At 39.8% G+C, this 22482-nt stretch overlaps 1 protein-coding gene across 1 annotated transcript in view; it reads right to left on the reverse strand.

Moving 5' to 3' along the window:
- Window positions 1-425: 425 nt before the first annotated feature.
- Window positions 426-22482, reverse strand: part of XRN2 (5'-3' exoribonuclease 2) — a 283450-nt gene continuing 261393 nt past the window's right edge. Inside the window, exons 28-30 of the mRNA XM_029593758.1 lie at window positions 12471-12543; window positions 2014-2158; window positions 426-1003 (exon numbers count right to left, since the gene is read on the reverse strand). Coding sequence (XP_029449618.1) covers window positions 941-1003; window positions 2014-2158; window positions 12471-12543 — 281 coding nt within the window. The 3' untranslated portion in view covers window positions 426-940. The remainder of the gene's footprint in view (window positions 1004-2013; window positions 2159-12470; window positions 12544-22482) is intronic.

Raw genomic sequence — 22482 nt, forward strand, 5'->3', positions numbered from 1 at the left:
CACCACCTATAAAATCATTCTCCCCCATTTTTCCTAATTAAAATCTAGTTTTCAGCATACAACCACCAAGGTTAGAAAATCAGTGAAATTACATTAGGAAAATGAGAAGAGAGAGAAACATAATTATGCATTATGCAGTCCAAAACTAAATAAGCTTGGGAAAAAATGTTTTTTTTTTTTTTTTTTTAATACTATGACCTAAACAAAAAGTTTTTTTTAATTTTTTTGCAAATCTCCTATACTTGTTCTATAAAAAGCCAAAAACGAAAATAAAACTACATTGCGCACTTTTTTAAGCTACATCAGTAAAATATTTTAACCTGAACGGATATAACCTATTTCTGGAGCTGGCTTCCTCTTGAAAAATATTTGTACGTTCCAATTCCCAATGGTGGGAAAGGTAGATAGATAACAAATGACAAACATTTTACAAGTTGTAACACCTTTATAAAACACATCCAGCAAAACAAAAATAAAAAAGTATATGAAAGGTACATTTAAAAAGCTATCACAAAGGCTTTGCAGAACCTGCCATAAACATCATGTTGCCTATCATTGTGTCCCGGACAGAGGATAGTTAATCCAAATTTCAGTGCATTACTGACAAGGTGACGTGTACTCAGGGTTATATAAAGAACAGATAAAATTTCTTTTTGTCATTTGCAGTAATGTCCATTTGGTATTAATTACAACTAAAATAGGGCAACAAACCCATGTTTCTTTTAGCAAAGTAAAATTACACAAATGTATTCTAAAGTACATTTTCAAAGCACACAAAATTTTGAAGGCAAATTATGCAATCAGATCTCATCAATAACATACAGTTAAATCAAGGTTTTAAAACTGCTGCTCAATGTTTTATAAAGATGATTAATTTTCACATGTATCTTAAAAACACGGGTTTTATGACAACAGTGTCAGAAAAGAGCTTCAGGAAGGCTTAATTCCAGTTGTATCTTCCAGAAGGAGGTGGCAAAGGGTAATTCCTGCCAGAATTATATCCCTGGAAATACACAAAAGAAAAAAGCTTATTTACTGGATTAACAACACAGCAAACAAATTAAACAACATGGCTCCGGCTCCATACACAATTTAAACAATGCATCAGTTACATAAAAAGATACCACAGAAAGGCTAAATGTATTTTAATGGTGTTTACCGATGTCCTAATGCTTCCCACGCAGAAAGCACGATTTTGTAAAAGTCATTTATTTCTTTTTGAAATGCATGTAATGACTTGTGCATTATCCTTATAGAGCTTACCATCACAACAACTGACATCCTTAGTTTTATACACACATACACATGCATACATTACTTACATATATATTTTCTATAGCTTTCAGGTATTCTCTTACAAGAAGATAAAATCTACATTGTTTAATATATTTGAAAATATTACAAGCTATTAAAATATTAAGGCAAATATGTGTGTGTGTATATACACACATACACACACTGCTCCCTCCCCAATATGTTTTCATTAACATTTTATTAGCAAGGAACACTTTCAAATATAGTAGATTTTGAGGAATGTATTTTCCTGTAAGAGAAAATCAGAAAACAAATATATAATTAATACAGCCACCTTCTGTAAACAATGCATATTTCTCTCTATGCTGCATATACCAGGATACATCAAAACACCAAAGTATAATATAGGTAAACTGTAGGTAAACATTTTTATAAAAGTCTAAAAATGCAAAATATAGTAAAATTGTTCTAGTATAACATTTTCTTTCCATGAGAACAATCCTAAAACGTGAGCTCAAATTGATTAAAGGCTCAGTTTTGAACAGATTACTTATGTAATCTATAGGTGACAAAACCAACCTAGTACTGCATTGATCCAATGACTATAATTCCATGCTCTGGTGTGATCAAAATGCAATATATAACAGAATAAAAATAATTGACTTTGGAGCATGCAAACTACTTTGGTTAAGATTTTTTTTCCCCAATTGACCACAAATGCTAGTAGATTACAGTGCTGAATCCTATCATCTTCATTACCTGTCTTGCTCTTTCCCCACGATCTTCACGTCTCTGGTAGTAATTACTTGGCCCGCCTGATCCCATGTGTTGATTTTGTTGGAATGCAGAACCCTGTGACTGCAGCATACGGTTCCAAGATAAGAGAGGCTCATTTCCATAATTTCTGTGTGAAGAATTTGTGAAATAGTAATTTATCCTTCTGCATTGCAGCTTCAAACAGACAATTCAAATCAACTCTTGATACAGTATTTTACGCAATGCAAGACAAACAAAACAAATCCTACTTTAAAACAAATGTTCTAATTGGTTTAGTTCCGATTCTCCTTTAGAACTCTGGCATTCAGCTTAGTACCAATCAATACAGGTATTCTTCTTCTAAACCTGGTGCCAAGACAGCTTCTGTTGACTGAACATATTGTTTTACTTAACCAGGTTTATATAGTTCTTTCACTTTACATGCAGGAGTTTCTCCAAGTGCCTGCAATGACTTATAATACAGATTTTAGAACAACAACAAAAACACTAAGTTAAATCTAAATCATCATCCAAAGAGTAAACATGCGCAACACAAGAGAATGAGGCTTTATTTTCTAAAAGTCCAGATTCTTTCCAGTAGCCCATTCTTTCCAGTTAATTGCAGGTTGCAAATGAATTCTTACTGCTGCATATTCTGAATCTAGGGTAGAGGCCTCGGCTGTTTTTTTTCCCATCCATTATTCTGCTCAATATGTCAGAAGGTCTGATCGGGAAGAAACCTTTTCAAGTTCTATTGATGCAGTTTTCAATTGACCATGGTGACCTAGCAACATAAGCGCTAATTGGCATGGACTGACTGACATTTGCTGTACAGTTTTATATGGGAACACAGATTCAATATCAGTTCTAAACTTGTATGACATCCCAGATTACTAATAAGAAAAATTTTAATCACTCTTAAATATATATTCTGCAATTATAAACATGCAGCACAGTACAATACAGCATATCACTGTTTGATCAAAATTATTTATAAAATATGCCATGCAGATATATCCTCTAAAGCAAAGCAGTGGCACAGTAGATCCTGCAGACTGTCTTCAAAGGAATATGTCACAAAAATGCATCGGTCACTGTGATATATCAAACAGAAAATCTAACAAATTAAACCAATGGCTTATGGAAAGCAAGATTATAGAAATAACCAATACAACATTCCTGTTTTGCAACTGGATAATAGAACACATACAAAACATCCTGCATGTGAAATGACAATTTAAATAATTTTGCACATGGAGCAAAATGTGATATATTGAAACATTTTGTTAACATATGTACAGTATAATTAACAGGTTTTACTAGATTCTAACAAAAACCAGATAAATTTTGAATTGCTTTCCCCTATTCTTTTTTTTTTTTTTTTAATTTGGCAATGAACTCACTTTGATAGATGCTCTCACTATCCCCAATAGATAACCCAAGTTTTGAAAATGGTTCTACATACATTCTGCATTCTCTTACCTGCCCTCATTCTTACCTAATATATAATTACAGAAACGCACCTGCAAGTCATGATTCAGCCAGGCGGGGAGAGGATGAGGTAGCTAGATAAACTTATGCAGTTAACTTACAACCAGATATTCAGCAATGTGGGTGCATCACTGAATATACCTGGCTATTGAGAAGTTAGCTGGATACGTTTACTGGCTAACTTTAGGACTGATTTTATGCATTCCTAAAGTTATCCAGCTTACTTAGTTGAATAATAGTGAATATTGGCATAAAACGGTAACATAGCAGGATAACTCATCTCTGCCCAGAGAACTCCTCCAAATTGGTGGCTAATGTTCATCTAACTAATTACTTAGCTGGATAACCCAGTGGTATTCAGCAGGCAGGCAATTTTTAAATCCTGCCATTTGTCTGGCTTAGTCCCAAACTTAGCTGGACACTGGAGCTGAATACTGACCTGATAATGTTTTCTAGAGATGCTACATTCATGACCAAGAATCATTTTTCGCTGGAAATGACAGTACTCAGGTCCAGATTTGAATCTATAGCTGGCTCATTTAAAGGTGAATTTTAAAAGCTGGGCACGCATCTATCACTAGCATGTCAACCTGATTCTATAAGGCGGGAAACATGTGCCGGTGTGTGAATGTCTTGCATCAGTCAAAAAAGGGGCATGGTGTGGGCGTTCCGCGCTGGGGCCAAGAGATGTGTGTGCAAGAACCTAAGTGCCAGAGTGCGTGCCCAGGTCCAGTGCTGCATAGTTTTTACTTCTGCAATGGAGGTATAAATTAAAATAATAATAAAAAAAAGGTTCGGGCATCTGTGAGGAGTTTGAGGGGTCTGGGAAAACTGGTGGATGATCTGATGAAACTGGTTCTCGGCTGGATGTGCGTCAGTTCTAAAATATAGGCAGTTGCATGTCTGTAAGCCAATTTACGCTGCTGGGCGCGCACAAGCTTAAAATTAGGCACACAGATACACAACATAGGCTATTTTATAACATGCGTTCGTATTGGTGCTCATGTTTTAAATTTGCTGCATCTCTGGGCACACATATATATGTGCCTGCACGGCCATTTGAAAGTTCTCTCTCTAAGTAATAAACCAAAAAACAACATATAAATTCAAAATCCCCTCACCATTCCTAGTCCTGGTTTTTTTTTTTTAAATCTTTGTATCTTACTGATTACTATTTCTGTTTTACATAAATTGCATTCTCTACCCTCTTGTCCTGCTTCCACTAGAACAAATTTTTGCCAAATATTCACAATGCCATTTCTTCTCCAGTTCCATAGGAGGCTTGAAATGCATGTCTACAAACCAGTTCTATCTGGAATCTGATCTCAACATTGTTTCCGCCTACATATCATTTATATAGAACTGAAATCACTTTGTAATTGTAAGAGAGCCTCACTTAACTACATAGCAAAACAGCTTTAAAACACAAAGGAAAAATATTTCCACTTTAAAAGTACCCTTCTACTGTTGCCATTCCAAGAATATCATGTGTTCTAATGAACATTGGGTTTGTCTGTAGGACGGCATTCTAGAGTCCCCTTATTTTTACCTCCCTCAAGTTCTCGTCACAAGGTAAGCAGCAAAGTTCACAGATTCATAAATATCTGGTAGGGGCCATGGTATAAATGCTTGTTATAGTACCCAGAAGTGGACAAAGACCACCAACTCATTTCACATAGGCCACCTGTTTGACTCTAGTCACCTAAGCTGGATCTGAACGTACCTTCTACTGAAGAGGCACTACCCTTCCTGCCTCCCTTCCCTTTTCACATTGCTCTGGCATTCTATAATGGAAAGAGTGACTCAACTTTTCTGCCACTTGAGTTCATTCTCGTTTAGCTTCACAGCAGTGTTCAGACTAATTAAATAGAAGAATTCCATGGAATATCCAAGCAAGATGAAAAATGAAGAGCAGTACAGGATAACGGAAATACAGGATTAAAGAATTGTAAAGGGAAAGAAAAATATTAAAAGATAAGACACCCTTGCTTTAATAGATCAAAATCATTTCCACTTTTTTTTGTTTATAAAACTATCTTCACATACAAAATGTAGCTCATGCAACAAAATTTTGTCATTTCAAAAATAAAGGAACTGTCCACTACAAAGTAAATATTTATGAGCAATAAATAAAATACCATTTTTTAAATACAGCTACCACATTATATATAATAAAGCATACATTAATTTTAAGCACTCAATGTGCCCATTAATACCTCTCAACTTCAAGGAATGAAAAGATTGGAATCTATGAATGCTACAATGTTGAGCTCAAGCAAAGTTAAGACTAATACTACATTAGAGAAAATCAGATGTCTTGACCTTGCCTATTTCAACCAATTTTGTGTTCTGAAAATCCATGGCAGACTTTGTTTTAAGCACAAAGCAAGGTATTTCTAGTACTGCTGAAAATCAATCTATAATGGTGATTGTTGAATTCACTCTAGCAAATGATTTCCTCTGACAAAATTTTCTAAAAGGTATATTTCAAATGCAGTTTAAAGTCAAAAGGTTTGTAATAAGCTAAATGGTGTTCCATAAAATTTGATTGCAGTTCAGAACATAACTCTACCTACATACCCATACCAGTTGTGCTCATAAGTTTAAAACCCATGTGTAGCATTTTAAGATAACATGAGTGATCAGACAAAATAAGTCTGTTATTTTTAATGTGTTTCAAATTAAACTGTTTTATGCAACACAAAATAGTACAATCATTAAACAAACCATAGCAATAAAGGAAATAATAAAATGACAAGGTTTATAAACCCTTGAATGTTTGGGCTGATAATATATACTCAAGTTGACACACACAGGTTGAGATGGCAGTGAAGGGTAGGTATCCAAACCTATGCCTTGCTTGATTGTAATCAGTGTCTATGCATAAATAGTCAATGAGTTTCTTAGTTCTTGATAAACCCTTGTGCATTTCATCCAGGGCTGCATTGACTTTAGTGATTACTGAAGCATGGGGAAAGCAAAAGAACTGTCAAAAAATCTGTGAGCAAAAGTAGTTCAACTTTATAAATCAGGAAAAGGATCTAAAAAGATATCCAAATATTTGAACATGCCAATCAATACTGTTCAAACTTTGATCAAGAAGTGGAAAATTATGGGCTTGGTTAATACCAAGCCAGACCAAGAAAGATAACAGACAACTGCCAGGAAAATTTGTTGGGATGCAAAGAAAAACCCATAAGCAACTTCTACTGAAATACAGGCTTCTTTGAAACAAAGTAGTGTGGGTATTTCAGTATGCAAAATAAGGAAATACTTGAACAAAAATGGGCTGCATGGTAGAGTTGCCAGAAAAAGGCCATTGCTGCACCAATGTCACAAAACAGCCCACTTATAATATATCACTTAGAGAAACCTCAAAACTTCTGGAACAAAGTAAATTGGAGTGATGAGACCAAAATTGAATTTTATAGTCATAACCATAAACACTATAGTTGGAGAGGAGTCAACAAGGCCTATGAAGAGAAGAAAACCATCCCTACCGTGACGCATGGAGGTGGATTTCTGCTGTTTTGGGGGTGTGGAAGCTACAGTGGCACAGGGAATTTAGTCAAAACTGATGGCAGGAGGAATGCAGCATCTTATCAGAAAATATTGGAGGAGAATTTGCATTCATTAGCCAGGAAGCTGCACATGGCGCGCATTTGAACTTTCCAACATGATGATCCAAAACATAAGGCCAAGATGACCCCCTTCATTGGCTGCAGCAGAAAGTGAAGGTTCTGGAGTGGCCATCACAGTCTCCTGACCTCAACATCATTGAGCCACTTTTGGGAAAACTCAAACATGCAGTTCATGCTAGATAACCAAATAATTTACATGATCTGGAGGTTTTTTGCCAAGAGGAATGGGAAGCTTTACTACATGAGACAATAAAGAGCCTCATTCACAACTATCACAGAAGACTGCAAGCCGTCATGGAGGCAAAAGGGGGCAATACACGATATTAAAAACTAAGGATATGTAAACTTTTGAACAGGACCATTTTATTATTTCCTTTATTGTTATGGTTATTGATTGTGCTATTCTGTGATGCATAAAATAGTTTAATTTGAAACACATTAAAAATAACAGATGTGTTTTGTCTAATCACTCGTGTTTTCTTATGAGCAAAACTGTATATTATATTCAAACAGGCATAATAACAAGCAGTGGCTCATACTGAAAACATAATTAATGTAATCTGTGGTACTATAAGGAATCAATTCTTTGGCACTTCATAAGTTTACTTTGATCATTCTAAACCTTTATTCTAAAAGAACCACTTATGGTATTTGAGGAATATAGAGAAAAACTAAATTAGGTCTAACCAATTCAGGATTTTTTACATTTGCAATCTGAACTATGCAGCTCACTTTATAGACAAGATCTCTAATCCTATGCTGTGTTGAGCAAAATGTAGTAGAGATGTCCAGTAATACATTTTAAGAATAAACAGGTCTATCCAGTACCGAGCGGTAGGAAGAGCTGCGTTAGTGCCCGGCGCACCCGCAGTTGCCGCACGCACAGTGCAGCTCACCTACCGCTCGATCCTGAACTATAATTTCATGCAAATGTAAACCGCGTCTAAGAAGGGTCCGTGAAGCGTTAGGCCCGCGCAACCCATTTTACTGGATAGAGTGCCTATACAGTATCCTGGGTGCGCAGGCCTAACGCTTCACGCCACACTGGTATCTGTCATTTCAAATGTCATTTGAAATGACAGATACCAGGAAGTCGGGACTGCCAGCCCCCCTCCCCTCCTCCCGAAGCAGGGCGAGAAAAGCAGCCTTGCTCCGGGAGAAGGGACTGGCAGTACGAAGCGGCTTACTTTTTGCAGCCCCCTCCGGACATCGGACGACCTCTCCTGCCTCCAGCTGCTCGCGAAGATGGACGCCTGCAAAAAGTAAGTTGCTTCGCCGCTTCACACTGTCAGTGTCTCTTCTTCCCTCCTCCTGGAGCAAGGCTGCTTTTCGCGCCCCTGTGCGACGCCTGCACAGGGGCCGCTTTCCCCCGTGCAGGCGTCCATCTTCGCCGGGAGGCAGGGGAGCTACGATCCGTTCCTGCTGATGGCCGGAGGGCTGCAAAAAAAGTAAGTCGCGCAGCAGGAGGCAGGAGAAGTCCGATGTCCGGAGGGGGCTGCAAAAAGTAAGTTGCTTCGCCGCTTCACACTGTCAGTGTCTCTTCTTCCCTCCTCCTGAAGCAGGGCGCGAAAAGCAGCCTTGCTCCGGGAGGAGGGAAGAAGGGGCTGGCAGTACGAAGCGGTGAAGCAACTTACTTTTTGCAGCCCCCTCCGGACATCGGACGGGGCTGCAACGTTTTTTTTCGCTTTTTTTTTTTTTTTGCTTCGGGAGGAGGGGAGAGGACTGGGGCTGCCCCGGAGACCGGCACCCATGATCGCGGCCGGGGCAGGTGAGGGGGGCTGGGGGAAAGCTTGCCGCCTACCCTTACCCCTGCCTCTACCGCAGGGTAAGGGTAGGCGGTAAGTTAGCAGGTTAAACGCGCGACAAAACGGCAGGGAAAAATAGCGATAGTCAGGGCGCGGGTTACGGGATGCTAGGGAATAGCTAATTCGCTCGTTTGCATGCAATATACATGCCGCGTGCGGAAGGGGTTGCCCGGGGATTTTAGGACGAGGTAGGAGTAGGTTAAAGGGGATTCGGGATCGCAGGAAGGGCTAACGCGGCCGGAAAGTGAGTAGAATGCGGGTTAGGAGCGGGGTAAATGCGGCCGCACTTTACTGGATAGACCTGAAAGTAAAGAAAAAATTATTCACAAACAAGAGACCATATAGTTCATATCCACAGCTGGAGAAAACAGATATGTTTTTAGTAAGCAGGGAACCCCGACATGGCTGTGTTTTGCACCAAAGCTGCATCAGGGGGACCAGTGGGCATTCATATCGTCTGCAAAAAAAAGTTTTATTATATTCTGAGAATTTCTTCTGTTGCTTCTAACTAAATAAAATTGGGGACTCGTGTATTGAACAGTAATTTATTTTTTTGAGCCACACATTTTTTTTGTCTTCGATATTTAATTATGTGTGTATGCTGTTTACTTTGCATATTTGCTATGTTTTTAGTAAGAACACATTTCATGCTCCAATATCATCTTTTACATAAGTTACTTCTTTTATAACAATACTACTTATATTTTGGACACTATTTTGAAGTTCTTATCCTAGATACAAAAGTTTTAATCAGTAACACTTAATGGAATTCCTTTGTCCACTCTTAGTATTTTCAGTCCTACTACATGAAAAAAAAAAAAAAAAAAGCCTTCATGGAAGGCCCTTCCCACTAAATGCTGCCATATTCCTTCCCATTTGTTGTGCAATATGTCATTGGAGTTCTTCTCTCCTTCTTGGCATCCTACACAATGAGAAAAGCCCACCGATTTTTGTGGTATTCACCAACAAAAGATGCAGGTGAGGACAAATCAGACAGTTATGTTTAATCCAGCTCTCTACAGACTTTGCCTAACCTTACCTTTTATATACACAAAAGGGAAAATAGAATGCTTTTAATGCTCTTTTTTCTATAAGAAAACAAAAAGGTAAGTATAACCATATCACAGAAAATATCCAAGGATAACGCAGTCTACCTGGTTGTCCCTTGCCTATTCTAGCTAATGAATGGTATTCTGTTAGGAGTTTGCTCTTCATCCAAATCACTTCTGATGTCTTCGTTTTTCGGTTCCAAGTAGATCAGAATATAAAATCTTCCATACCTAAACCATTACCCAGGATTCCCCCCTTTTTTTTTTTTTTTTTTTTTTAATTCAACCTAGTTTTCTCCTGCTCCTTTGCAAATAATCTGAACCAGGGTTGGAATCTGGAACCATAAACCTTCATTTGCAAGTACCTGTGGACTTTTCCCCAGTTTCATACTCTCCCCCATCCTCCCACCCCAACATACCTGGTCATTGTAATGATGATCCTGAGCAAGGGGCCATGCACCAGAACTCCTTCTGGGACCCTGCAATCATGGGTCCTGAATCTGGTCATCAGGTGTCACCCTTAGTAATGACCATGACTCCCCTCCACTCTGGGAGCTGCTGAATACTGCCTCTGCAGCATTCCAGCCCCAGCTGTCCCCTGAGCTGGAAAACCTGATTCGGGGACTGAAATGGGGACTTGCCAAATGCCCATGTACTGAACTTGTCACCTGAGCCACTGGGTTGGCTCAGATTTCTCATTTTACCCAACTTTTCCCCACTCCTTTTCTTATCAATGCCCTCTGCATCTCTCCCAAGCAATTGTACATTCTATCACAGTTTTGGTTTCCATCACTTTTGCTAATAGTCTATTTCAGAAAGTACGAAAAGAAGTATTTCTACATATTGCCTCAGAGTCTCCCTATCTACAAATTCATCTCATAACTTGCCTTTGAATTTATTTTTTTTCCTACTGAAAATATCTACCAAATGTTTGAATAGTTATATCATACTGCCCCCCTCCTTTGCCTTCTTTTCTGCACTGAGTACATTTTGAGTTCCTTAAGCAGACCCCGTACCATTTTGGTAGCCCATCTTTGAATTTGCAAGACTACTGCCGGAAAACCCCCAAAGTTGAAATTAATTTATTTATTAAATTAATTTAAATTACTTTTTGGAGTCAACAAAATGTGTCAGGAAATTAGTGGACCCATGTTCTTAATAGTGTGAACAAAAATTAAAATAGAAATAATGGTAGCTCTAGGGCACCAGATAAGAACCAAAAACAATGAAAAAAAGTCTCTGCAGCAATGACATTTTAAACCTCTAACCTAGCAAATGAAGTAAAGTGGATGTGAATAGCTGTTGTGAGGTGGGGAGGTGAGGAAAACTTGCTCTCAAAATATGGTCATGAAGAGAGAACTATATATTCCTTATTTTTCCTGATTCCTTTCAGAATGGAATGATACTTAAAGCTCCACGGTCAGACCTGGTTAATTCAAGCCTACCAGAGAGATGATTAAAAAACATTCAAACCAGTCAGTGTTACGTACATTTTAAGATTAACTACCACTATGGTGCAACAAATACCCAGTCTTTTGGGCAAACTAAAGAAACGAGAGGTCTGTATGTTCACAGAAAAGTGAATTAAAATGTTTTTAGATTTGTATTCCTTAAATTGTTCTTCGGATATCCTAAAACAGTTATCCAAAACTTTTTATTCTCAGGTATTCTGCAGTTCATCCATCTGAACGATACACATTTTATCAATGAAATAACACGTAAAACATCCCTTATTATCAAACCATGTCACATTCTTTCTGTTCCATGCTACTTATTGGACTGCAGATTCTGTAATCCTCTTCTGAGTCCCTTCTGTATTTAATTCAGTTCAGTCTTAAGTAGTTAAAGAAACTGTTTTCAGTGGCAACTAATAACTACTGACCTACACTGACACTGCCCTACAATAGGCTTGTGAGCCCTGAAAAAGTTGTACCAAAGAAGTTGATTAGGACTTCAAGAGGTTTGTAGCAAGAATCAATGGCTGGTCTGTACTAATGCTGTCACTGCAGCACAGAAATGATAAAAGTGGAACACCATTAGTTATGCCTCATTAAGTTCCACAACCCTCCTAAAAAGAAATTTGTTTAGCCTGTCCAAAATCTAATGCCGATTTAAGCTCTCTGTGTTGAATTTCATAGCATTAAAGCTTCATTACAATAACGGCCAATGAAACAGGAAAGAAGTTTGCAAAGCAATAAAAAAAAAAAAGAAAGCTAATTTTGAAGTTTCAGAGTTTTAACACAGCAATCCGCAGTACAGATGTAAAGCCTTAAATAAATACATATACAACACCACTTTAATAAAATGTAGTTAATATTTAAAATAAACTGAGTTGCCAACAATACAAGCAAAATTCCAGTATTTTGTATAGTCAAGTACAAAACCAGATTTCCAAAATAGCAATCCATCATATAACTTAGAGATGAGTAAATAAAAGCTAAGGAAATAGGAAAAAATATTTTATGAAGTTGTACCTGTCATATCTCTGCTGCTGGGATGGAGCAGGTCTGTGTGCAAGACCCTGAAACAAATTCTGTGGTCGAAGATCTGTAAAAGAAAATGAAAACATCTTAAATCTTGAATATCAGCAAAGTCAATTCTGGAGGTGGGAAGAGGGTATGGTATTATCATTTCTATTAACAGAATGAAATAGTCAATAAATTAAAAAAAGTATCTGAGTGTATAGTAGTGCATGGTTCTTGTGCAGAAAATACAATAATCATGTTTAAAACGGTACATGAAAAATCAAAACAATATTAATGGAGTACACTATTATTTAAATGATAGGACATTTAACCAACGGGGCTCTAAAACAAGCAAAAGTGGTTATATTACAACATGACACAAAGTTCTCTCAAAACCTATGAAAAGCCACATTTCTCATAAAGCTGAGCAATTAAATGTTTCCCTTGGGTCTTTCAGAATCATAAAGTGTCCAAGTAGAACCCATATCATACCACAGCAATATAAAATAAGAAACAATACTGCTTCATTTTTTGAAAAGAGAAGTCCTCTGCAACGATGCTTTTAGGTAACTGCTTCAGGCTAATTTATTGAACTGATAATAAACCCTGCACAAGCAATGAATAACCTGAGCATCACCAGAAGGAAATGAAATGAACTTCAAGCTGTACATACTTCCAAATCAAATGAGAGCATGGCTAAGTGAAGCAATACACTTGCTCAATTTATCTGATCTGAAAGCCAAACAAGTGTAGTCATCTCAAAAGGATCAGACGCCAGAAAAGCACTGGGCTGATAAAATCTCACTTGACTACCAGAATCTCACATGAGAACTCCAGCTACTCAGTAAACATATAGGGGGGGGGGCTATTTTGAATAGCCCATGTTGTTTGCAAAGTACATGGATATTTTTAGCTTTGAACATTGTTGCCCATTTTCAAAGGAGAATCACTCATGTAGTTTCCCTTTGAAAATTAGCTGTTGCAAAGCACGCAACTAAAATTATCTGCATACTCTGCTCTGGCTATTTGTGCGGGAAGCTGAGCGGAGGTAAAATAGCATATTTACTTTTGAAAGTGTAATGTGTACACACTATTTTAATCCCCCAACCTAAACAGATACATGGAAACATTTTATAATTCAGCTAAAAGCACACATGCTATGGAAGCCCATGTATACTTTAACCCAGGCTAAGGAAGGCAATTTTTAGAGGCGCTAATTTACCTGGATTAATGGCTTTGAAAATTGTTCTATCCACGTAAAAAGTACATATTCAATTGGGAAACTGCTGAAATGCTTACCATAAGAACACTTAGAAATCTAGCAATAAAGGCTGTTAGGGGAGGACCACTCACTTTCCTAGTGTCTTTTCTTAGTCAAATTCACAATTGGGAACAAAAATCCAGGCGCAGGTACACTATTTTAAACTGGCATGCAATTAGATGGCTGCTGCTGTTTTCAATAAACCGACCAATAAACAGCATGAAACAAACCTCTAATCAATAGAATCTAGTCAGCTCACAGTAATTAAACTGTGTATCAATCAAATCTTTTGTTTCTATCACATCTTTGAAGAATATCAATCTGGCAACTCTTTTAAAGCATATCTGATAAAATTTTAACCATTAGTTTAGTTTTCATGTCCTTATGTTAAAGTAACAATCAAAACACAATTTACAAATATGAACAAATACAATTATACTAAAATGAGTAACACTGAAAGACCAGTTATCAAAAGAAAGCAAAGTTACTTACCTGCAACAGGTGTTTTCTGAGGACAACAGAATAAAGTCCATACATGGGGGTGACATCAACTCTAAGCTTTTAGAATACTCAAACTGAGCATGTGCAGGTTGACTCATATTACTTGTCATCACATAGAGCCCCCTCATTCTTACATATTAACATTAATAGAAAATGTCTTCTACTGGAGGTAGGTGGGAATGTGTGAACTATTATTCTGCTGCTCTCAGAGAGCACCTGTTACAGGTAAATCAACTTTGATTTCTTTGAGGACATTCAGCATAACAGTTCCCTAAAAATAATAGGAAAAAAATACTACCACCAACAGAAAAACAAAATTTCTATTCTGTTGTTGTTGGGAGAAGCTCAATACATGCATTTTATTTTATTTTTGTGGGCAAACCTGAAATAATAAAAATGAGCCCTAGGAGGGATGGAATTGGGTGATTATCCTCAGACCCTGGAGGGCAGACTGTCCAAACCTACTCTCACATCAGGAGTCAAATAATGGGATGAAAATAGATGGACTGAGCTCCACATTGCAGCCTTTCAAATTTCCTCCATGGAGGCTAGTCTTGGATGATCTACTGAGGCTGCCATGACTAACATTATGCATCTTGACATGCCATTCTAGAATTAGGCCTACCCGGAAATAAAAGAAGGATATACAATCTGCTATCCAATTAACAGTTTTTATTTATTACAATCCCAGGCTGATTTGGGTCATGCAAACAAAAAAGGTGAGTGAACTTTCTATTAGCATTAGTTTACTTCACTTAAAAGGCTATGGTTAAGGTGAACACGCCTTGCACAATTTGCAATCCAAATTGTGCAGGGCTTGCTTACCTTTATGGACATCTGGCAAGGGGAAAAAAATTGGAAGAATAACCAATTAAGATGGAAATCTCACACCACCCTGGGCAGGAACTCAGGTGCATATGCAGAACCACTCTATTATGATGAAATTTAATATAAGTTGGATAAATTGCTAAGGCCTGGTGCTTACTATCAGGTCGTGCAATACTGTGCACTGTGCCCAGTATACAGCTCAACACGCGACTGGACGTGTTTTGGATGCATGTCCATAACCCCTGATGCAAAATGGAGATTAGCGCATCCAAAATGCTCATTGCTAATAGCTCTCATCACATCTAAATTCATTTTGATGAGCCTATTGGCTATGACCCCAAATGCAAAAAAAAAAAAAAAAAAGTGCGCTTAACGCACATATTTTTACTCTAAAAAATTAATGCCGGAGCAGGCATTAATTCTTGAGGACTCCAAAAGTTTACAGAAAAGCAGAAAATACTGTTTTTCTGTAGTTCCTCCGACTTAATATCATGGCGATATTAAATAAGAGGAACCGAAAAAGGAGAACCGTAAAAAAATAAAGAGTATGCCAGAGGTCAGGTTAGGAAAACGGACTCTCAATTAACAAGCGCCCATTTTCCTAACCCTCTGACAGCCACCTCTTATGGGCACCTGATGCTGAGGCGGCGTTAGGGTCGCAAAACTTTCCCTAGCACCTTCTTTTTATCATGGCAGCCATGTAAATATTAAATTGAGCGCCTGAGAGAAGTGGATCGGCACGCATTAAGAGAGCAGGTGCTCAATCATGAGCACCTGTTTAACACGTGACAATATTGCATCGGCCTGCTAGTGGGCCACTGCCACCAAAAATATGGCATTCAAGGTCAGGTACTTCAGCACAAAAGAGCTCAAAAGGAACATTAATCCACTGGGTCAAAAACACAATGAGATTCCATGACATTTTTAATTTATTTTGTTACAATCTGTAAACCATTTAGACCAATATGCTTGTATAAACGGTATATAAAAACTTTTAAATTATAAATAAATTACATAATTTATTTATTTATTTAAAGTTTTTTCTATACCGACTTTCCAATAACAGAATTATTGATCAATTCGGTTTACATTTTGAACAATAACAGTGACAAGCAAATGTCTTACAGAGAACAGGAAGAATAACTTGGAAATGAATATATGGGGTTAAACAAAGAAATACAATATACATAGCCTAATATAGGCAGAGGCAGATAACTTCTGTGTGGGGTTGATTATAGCTTTTAAGACTGTCAGGAGGTTGGGAATTGCATTTTGTACTTTTGGGCTGCCAAGGAGTTAAAGTTGAAGAATTCTTTGGGGAATTCTTTGACATAATGGGAGGCTTAATTGGAAACTTCACTTGAAATTCCATGAATTTACAACTAAAGGGTGCAAAGAGATGGGGTTTATCTTTTACATAGTGGCAATAAGACACCCTAACAGAATTTATTTTAAGAACTGATTCTGAAAGATGCAGAAGGTAGTCTAGCAGTTTTTGCATGGGGCAGGAAAAGGATCTAGGGCCTTTCCCTCACACTAGATGGCAAAACCTTTCCATCTGATATCATACAATCTTTTGTTAGAATCATTTTTCAGAAGACAGATGTATCTAAGATATTCCTTCTGAGAATCAAAGGGAACTAATTATTTTTCTCTCCACTTTCAGGTTGTAATGGCCAAGAACTAAATGTTTGGATGAAGAGGCATTTCTTAGTTTAAGTTAGCAAGGTTAGGGTATCCCCAACCAAACTGACTCCCTAATGAATAACTCCCAAAGGAGAGGAACCCAATCTGTTTCGGCCAAAATTAAGCTATAAGGATCATAGTGTCCTAGTCTCTTTTGCATTTTAATACAATTTTTGCAATCAGAGAAATTTGAGGATACATGTGGAGAAGATCATTTCCCCAATAAAGGGAAAATTTATTTGATGATCGTCTGCTCTCTGACCCTCCCCTGGAACTGAGGTTGGGAATCTTCCTGTTCAGAGAGGCTGCAATTAGATCTCTCTCATTATGTAATAGTTATATACTGCCTTTCTTAAAACATAGTCCAGCCCAAAGTGGTTCACAAAAGTGGAAATACAATAAACAGCAAGAGATCAAAAGACCACCATATGAAAAACAATATACATCATAAAATAATACATAAAAAAATACAACATTAACAGTTGGGGCACAGTTCAGACTAACTCACTTTCACTAAGGCAAGACCAAACTGTTGCCCCAACTATTCAAACTACTAATAAAAAATGACCCTTTTACTAAGCACTAACCCATTTTTTATCCCCAAATAATTAACCCTCCGCTCCTCCTGAAGAAGCTCCTAAAGAGATGACTCCTTTTGGAATGCTTCAAGTGTGACCTATACTCTGCAGTAGCCAACAACCTTTACATCAAGCAGGATAACATCAGTTAGAAGGGACAAAATCCACAGCAGCTCAGCATCCAGTCAGCACCGGAGAGACCACAAAACAGGGCAGGGGAGACTTGGCAGCAGGTCTTCCTCCAGGCTACACATTGTGGACATCCCTTCTGGCTTCTTCTGCTTAAACTGTAAATTGTAACATTGATGCCTAGAAATGTTATTGTGTACAGTGGTCCTCTAGGGATGAAGCACAAGCTGAGTCTTTGTGTGTTAATTATGCTGACAAATTTCAACCGTATTGTGTATAAATGTCCTTTTTGTGATGTGGCTCTTCAGACCCAGGGGTTGGACTTTAAATGGTTAACTATCATTGGAACGTCTTGTTTTCAGAATTGTTCTTCTCTGTATTTCCAAAGGGCAAAAATGCAATATACTGTACATGATTAAAGGGGATATAATTCCTGCATCATCCAGCCAACTAGATTCAGTTGCCAACTCAGCAGTGCTAATGTTGTAAGGACAAGGCAGTCACCCTATAAAGAAGTGTGCAACTGAACCCATCTGAGGATGGGCCTGAGCAACACAAGATGGAAGTTGAGTCACTTATTTATTTTATTTATTTAAGGTTTTTTTATACCGGCATTCATGAAAAATTCACATCATGTCGGTTTACATAAAAACAGGGGTGCGATGAATACAACAACGAACATAAATAAACGTGCTGAAGAGATGCAGTTACAATTAACAAGGGCTGTTGAACTGGGGTGAAGGAATTAAAGAGAGAAAGAGGAGGTTAATTATATGCAAATATACAATATGTACAGTGTATAATATATACAGCTACTGTGTCAAATGTTTGCTGGTGAGGCATATTAGATGGGGTTCGGGAAGGGGTTCGGGAAGTCCTCTGCGGTTAGTACCTCCCTGGAGGTACCAGCTGCAGAGGACAATGAGGAAGGGAAATCCCCTCCCCCCTCTGCGGGCTGCGAGGCAGCCGAGAATGTAGACAAAATAGCCGCCATTCCTGCGTTTAGCGCAGCTACTCTGCTGAAGTGAGCCTACCAGGCTCATGGCACTTGGCATGACTCATGGCACTTGATGGCTCCTGCAGTTTTAATGTAAATGCCAGTAAGAACTGTACATATCACGTAATCTGTCTTTGCCTTACAATTTAGCTGGTACCGTCTGACACAAACTTGCTGAGCCTGTGGCCTTGAATCTAGTTATGAGGCCCAGTCTTGTTCACCAGATATATTCCAAACCATGTTATCATCCATGTGAGAATCTGCATATATATATATATATATATATATATATATATATATATATATATATATACACACCAGCTAAGAAGTTGTCAAGCCCAGAGGAGTGCAGGCAATAAAAGGACATTTAAAAAATGAAAGCTACTAAAAATTGTCTGTGTGCTTGCACTTCCTTAGCATGGTTGGCAGAAAAGGTGGAAGGTAGCAATAGAGTATGGTAAGTCATAGTTCAAGGCTCCCTAGAAAAGAAAAACATGCCTTCAGATAATTTTGGTTTTGTGCTCTTGCCCTGTTTTCTCATTTCCATGCCAGAAACGACTACCTGAATGATTTCAGATCAAAGTAAGGTTTGAAGGAAAGCCTTCTTTGAGGCTGAACTCTTAAGAGTTGCTTCTTTGCCAGTGACAATCATGCGGCACCCCACAACACGCCAATGCCATTGTCTCAGCAATGTATCTGCATGCCATAGACTCTGCTAGATAGAAAACTTTAAATTTGGGTGTTAGCTTCTGCATGTAGAACTACATACGTATCATGGTGCCAGCTGAACCACAGTATATTTTAAATTTATTTTCACAATTTATACAGATTTCACACTAAATGCTTTTTTTTTTTTTTTTTTTTTAGAAGGAAAACAACATAGTGGAACTAGAAAAGGTACAGAGAAAGGCAACAAAAATAATAAAAGGGATGGAACGGCTCCCTTATGAAGAAAAACTAAACAAATTAGGGCTTTTCAACTTGGAAAAGAAAGGAGAGGATATGATGGAAGTTTATAAAATCATGAGTGGGGGTGTAATGAGCAAATAGGGATTGTTATTTACTCTTTCAAAACACACAAAAAAAAGAGGGGGGAGGGGGGGAAGACACGCCATAAAATTAAGAACCAGCAGATTTAAAACAAATTGTGGAAAATATTTTTTCACTCACCACAAATTCAAGCTGTGGGATGTGTTGCCCTAGGACATAGTCAAGGTGACTAGCATAGTGGAGTTTAAAAGAGAATTGGACAAATTCTTGGAGAAGTCCATAAACCACTATTAGCCAGGCAGACATAGGAAGGCAACTGCTTATTCACAAGAGTGAGCAACAAGAAAAAGATCTGTTTTTTTGGAATCTGCCAAGTACTTGTCACCTGAATTGTCCACTGTCAGAGATGGACCTTGGTCTGACCCAGCAAACCACCCGCCACCCTGCGGAGTTGGGTTTCCTTATGTTTATTATATATATATTTTTTTTTTAATTCTATGTTACGAGACTGAAGAGGGACTGCCGTGTGGATAGCGGCATACTGGGCATGCTCAATGTGCCAGTCAAAGTTTCTAGAAACTTTGATATTAGTTTTCTATGCCAGCCTATGCCATTAGTTTTCTATGCCAGCCTATGCCATGCTCCATCTAATGTCACCCAAGTGTGAGGACTAACATCCTGCTGTCCTCACAGAGGGATTGGAGCTTAATCAAGAAGATATTTCTTGATTCCAAAGACAACAGGGGGACTTTGTCCGGATATGGGAGTAGAACCCCCACTCCCGCTGACTCAGCGGAACGGGCTCGACGATTCTGGTCATTATGAGGGCGGCTAGCTCCGCCAACAGTATTTCCTGATGCGAGGACTGACCCCCACGAGGGGCACGGGGGAGAGTCTGGAGGGACACCCAAAAGATTCAGCCGGTACCCCCAATGCACGATGACAAAACCCACTGGTCCGATATAACGCTGGGCCAGCGGGCCCAAAAGAACCATAGTCTGCCCCCAACCGGAAGGTCCTGCGTCAAGGGTATGGGTGGTAGGCTTATGCTTCCTCGCAGCCAGTCAAAACCCAGTAGTGGGGCCTGACTGGGGTGGCGGCTGAGGTTTGGGGGTCCACTGCTGCCTAGCACAGCCCCTAGATCCCGTCCGTTGGGCTCAAATGCAAGAAGCGGGAGGATAGTAGTACTTCCTCTGGCAGTAAAAGGACCTCCTTAGGCCCTGACACGAGGACTTCCTGGCCGAGGATGGTGGATCTGACATACTGGCCGAGATGATGATCCTTCAAATGAGCCACAGCATTCCTCACTTTATCACCGAAGATGTTGTCGCCAGTACAGGGTAGATCCTTGAGCATCTCCTGCACTTCTGGGCGGACATCCAAGGCCCTAAGCCAGGCCAACCTGTGTGCACCAATTCCCAAGGCCACTATCCTCACCACTGTCTCAAAAACATCATAGGTGGAACACACCTCTTGACTGCCGCATTCCAGACCTTGCTGGACGACCGTGCAAAGGCATCCTGCTGCTGTTGAGGCAAGCGCTTGGACAGTTCCTGGACTTGCTTCCAGAGATTCTGAGAATAGTGTCATTTACAGCTAATAGGAGGCGATCCGGGCAATCAACATCGCACCCTGAAACACCTTCCTCCCCAATGCATCCAGTGCCCTATGCTCCCAACCTGGAGGGGTGGAGGCATGGGTGCGAGACTGCTTAAGCCCTCTTAAGAGCAGACTCCACCACGACACCAACTGGTGCAGGAGCTGATGCTTCTCAAACCCTGTAGCCTGCCTGACCAGATAGAGCATATCAGCCTTCCTGTTGACTGGAGGCACGGAGATGGTGGGAGCCAAAATTCAAAGGAGCAACTCCTTGAAAATCTTGTGGATGGGAATTGCCACCTCCTCTTTCAGACCAATCACAAACTGGAGAACTTCCAGCATCTAGTGTCTGGTATCCTCCTCTGTTAAAAGCTGGAATGGAATGGCCTCAGACATGACCCGCACAACCCCAACAAAAGTCAAGTCCTCAGGCAGAGACCGGTGCCATTCCTCTGGAAGAGACTGAATCGAGGGACGGTTCTCAGAGGAAGACTCAGAGGTATCATCTCTCCACAGGTTGTAAGAGGCGTCATCATCACTAGGGGCACCTGTGGGGGAGGCCTTCCCAAGCCCAATGGCTTGGGCACTTAGGGCATCGACAGCACCGAGGGCACCTGGAGCCCCAAAGGACCCGGAGTTGGACCAGGGAATGCTAACCACGGGCCTCGACAGCCCCTCCCCTCCTCAGAGGATACCATCGGGAGGAAGAGGCACCGGTAGTTGCTGGGGTGTCAACCAGCACCCTACACTCAAGCTCCTTTTCAAAAGCCACGGAGGACAGGACAGCCTGAGGAGGAGGCATAACCAGATTTCCCTTGGAGCCCCGAGGGGAACCAGGAACCAGTACCCAGCACCGAAATCGGAGGGGGAATGCTTTGGACCCCTGGCTTCTATGGAGGGCGATACCTCCTTGCTGCGGGGTTGCTTCAGGGGCATCACAGCAGACGCTGGTGCCTGGCACCGTGCGAGGGCAGAGACTGATGACGATGCTTCCTGGTCTTCTCATTGTGCTTGGCCCGGTCTTTCCCCGGCCCCAAGGAAGGAGGAGATGAACCTGAAGTCCTCGATGAGAGGAGACTGACGACAGCTGATCCCTGGCACCCCTCTCCACCGGAGGCCCTGGCGGAGGGTTGGACACTGAGGGATCGGTGTCCATTGGCTCTCCAAGTCCTTTCTGCATCAACGTTCCTGACACTGGTGTTGAACGTTCAGACTTTTTGGATCTGAACAGCTTCATCTTATGTAGGTGGGCACGCTGGCCCTGGTTGGTGATCTGGTCCCAAAAACACAGCCCTGGACATTGTGCAATGCCCCCAGGCAAAGGATACACACCTCATGCGGATCTGTGAGGGATATAGTCCTAGGGCATGGGGGGGCACCGACGAAAACCAGATGACGCCATGACGAAAAGGAGGCTAGCGCACGGTTGATAACCAACGGACAATGGAAGAT

This window comes from Rhinatrema bivittatum, chromosome 3, assembly GCF_901001135.1.
Source record: "Rhinatrema bivittatum chromosome 3, aRhiBiv1.1, whole genome shotgun sequence".
NCBI lineage: Eukaryota > Metazoa > Chordata > Amphibia > Gymnophiona > Rhinatrematidae > Rhinatrema > Rhinatrema bivittatum.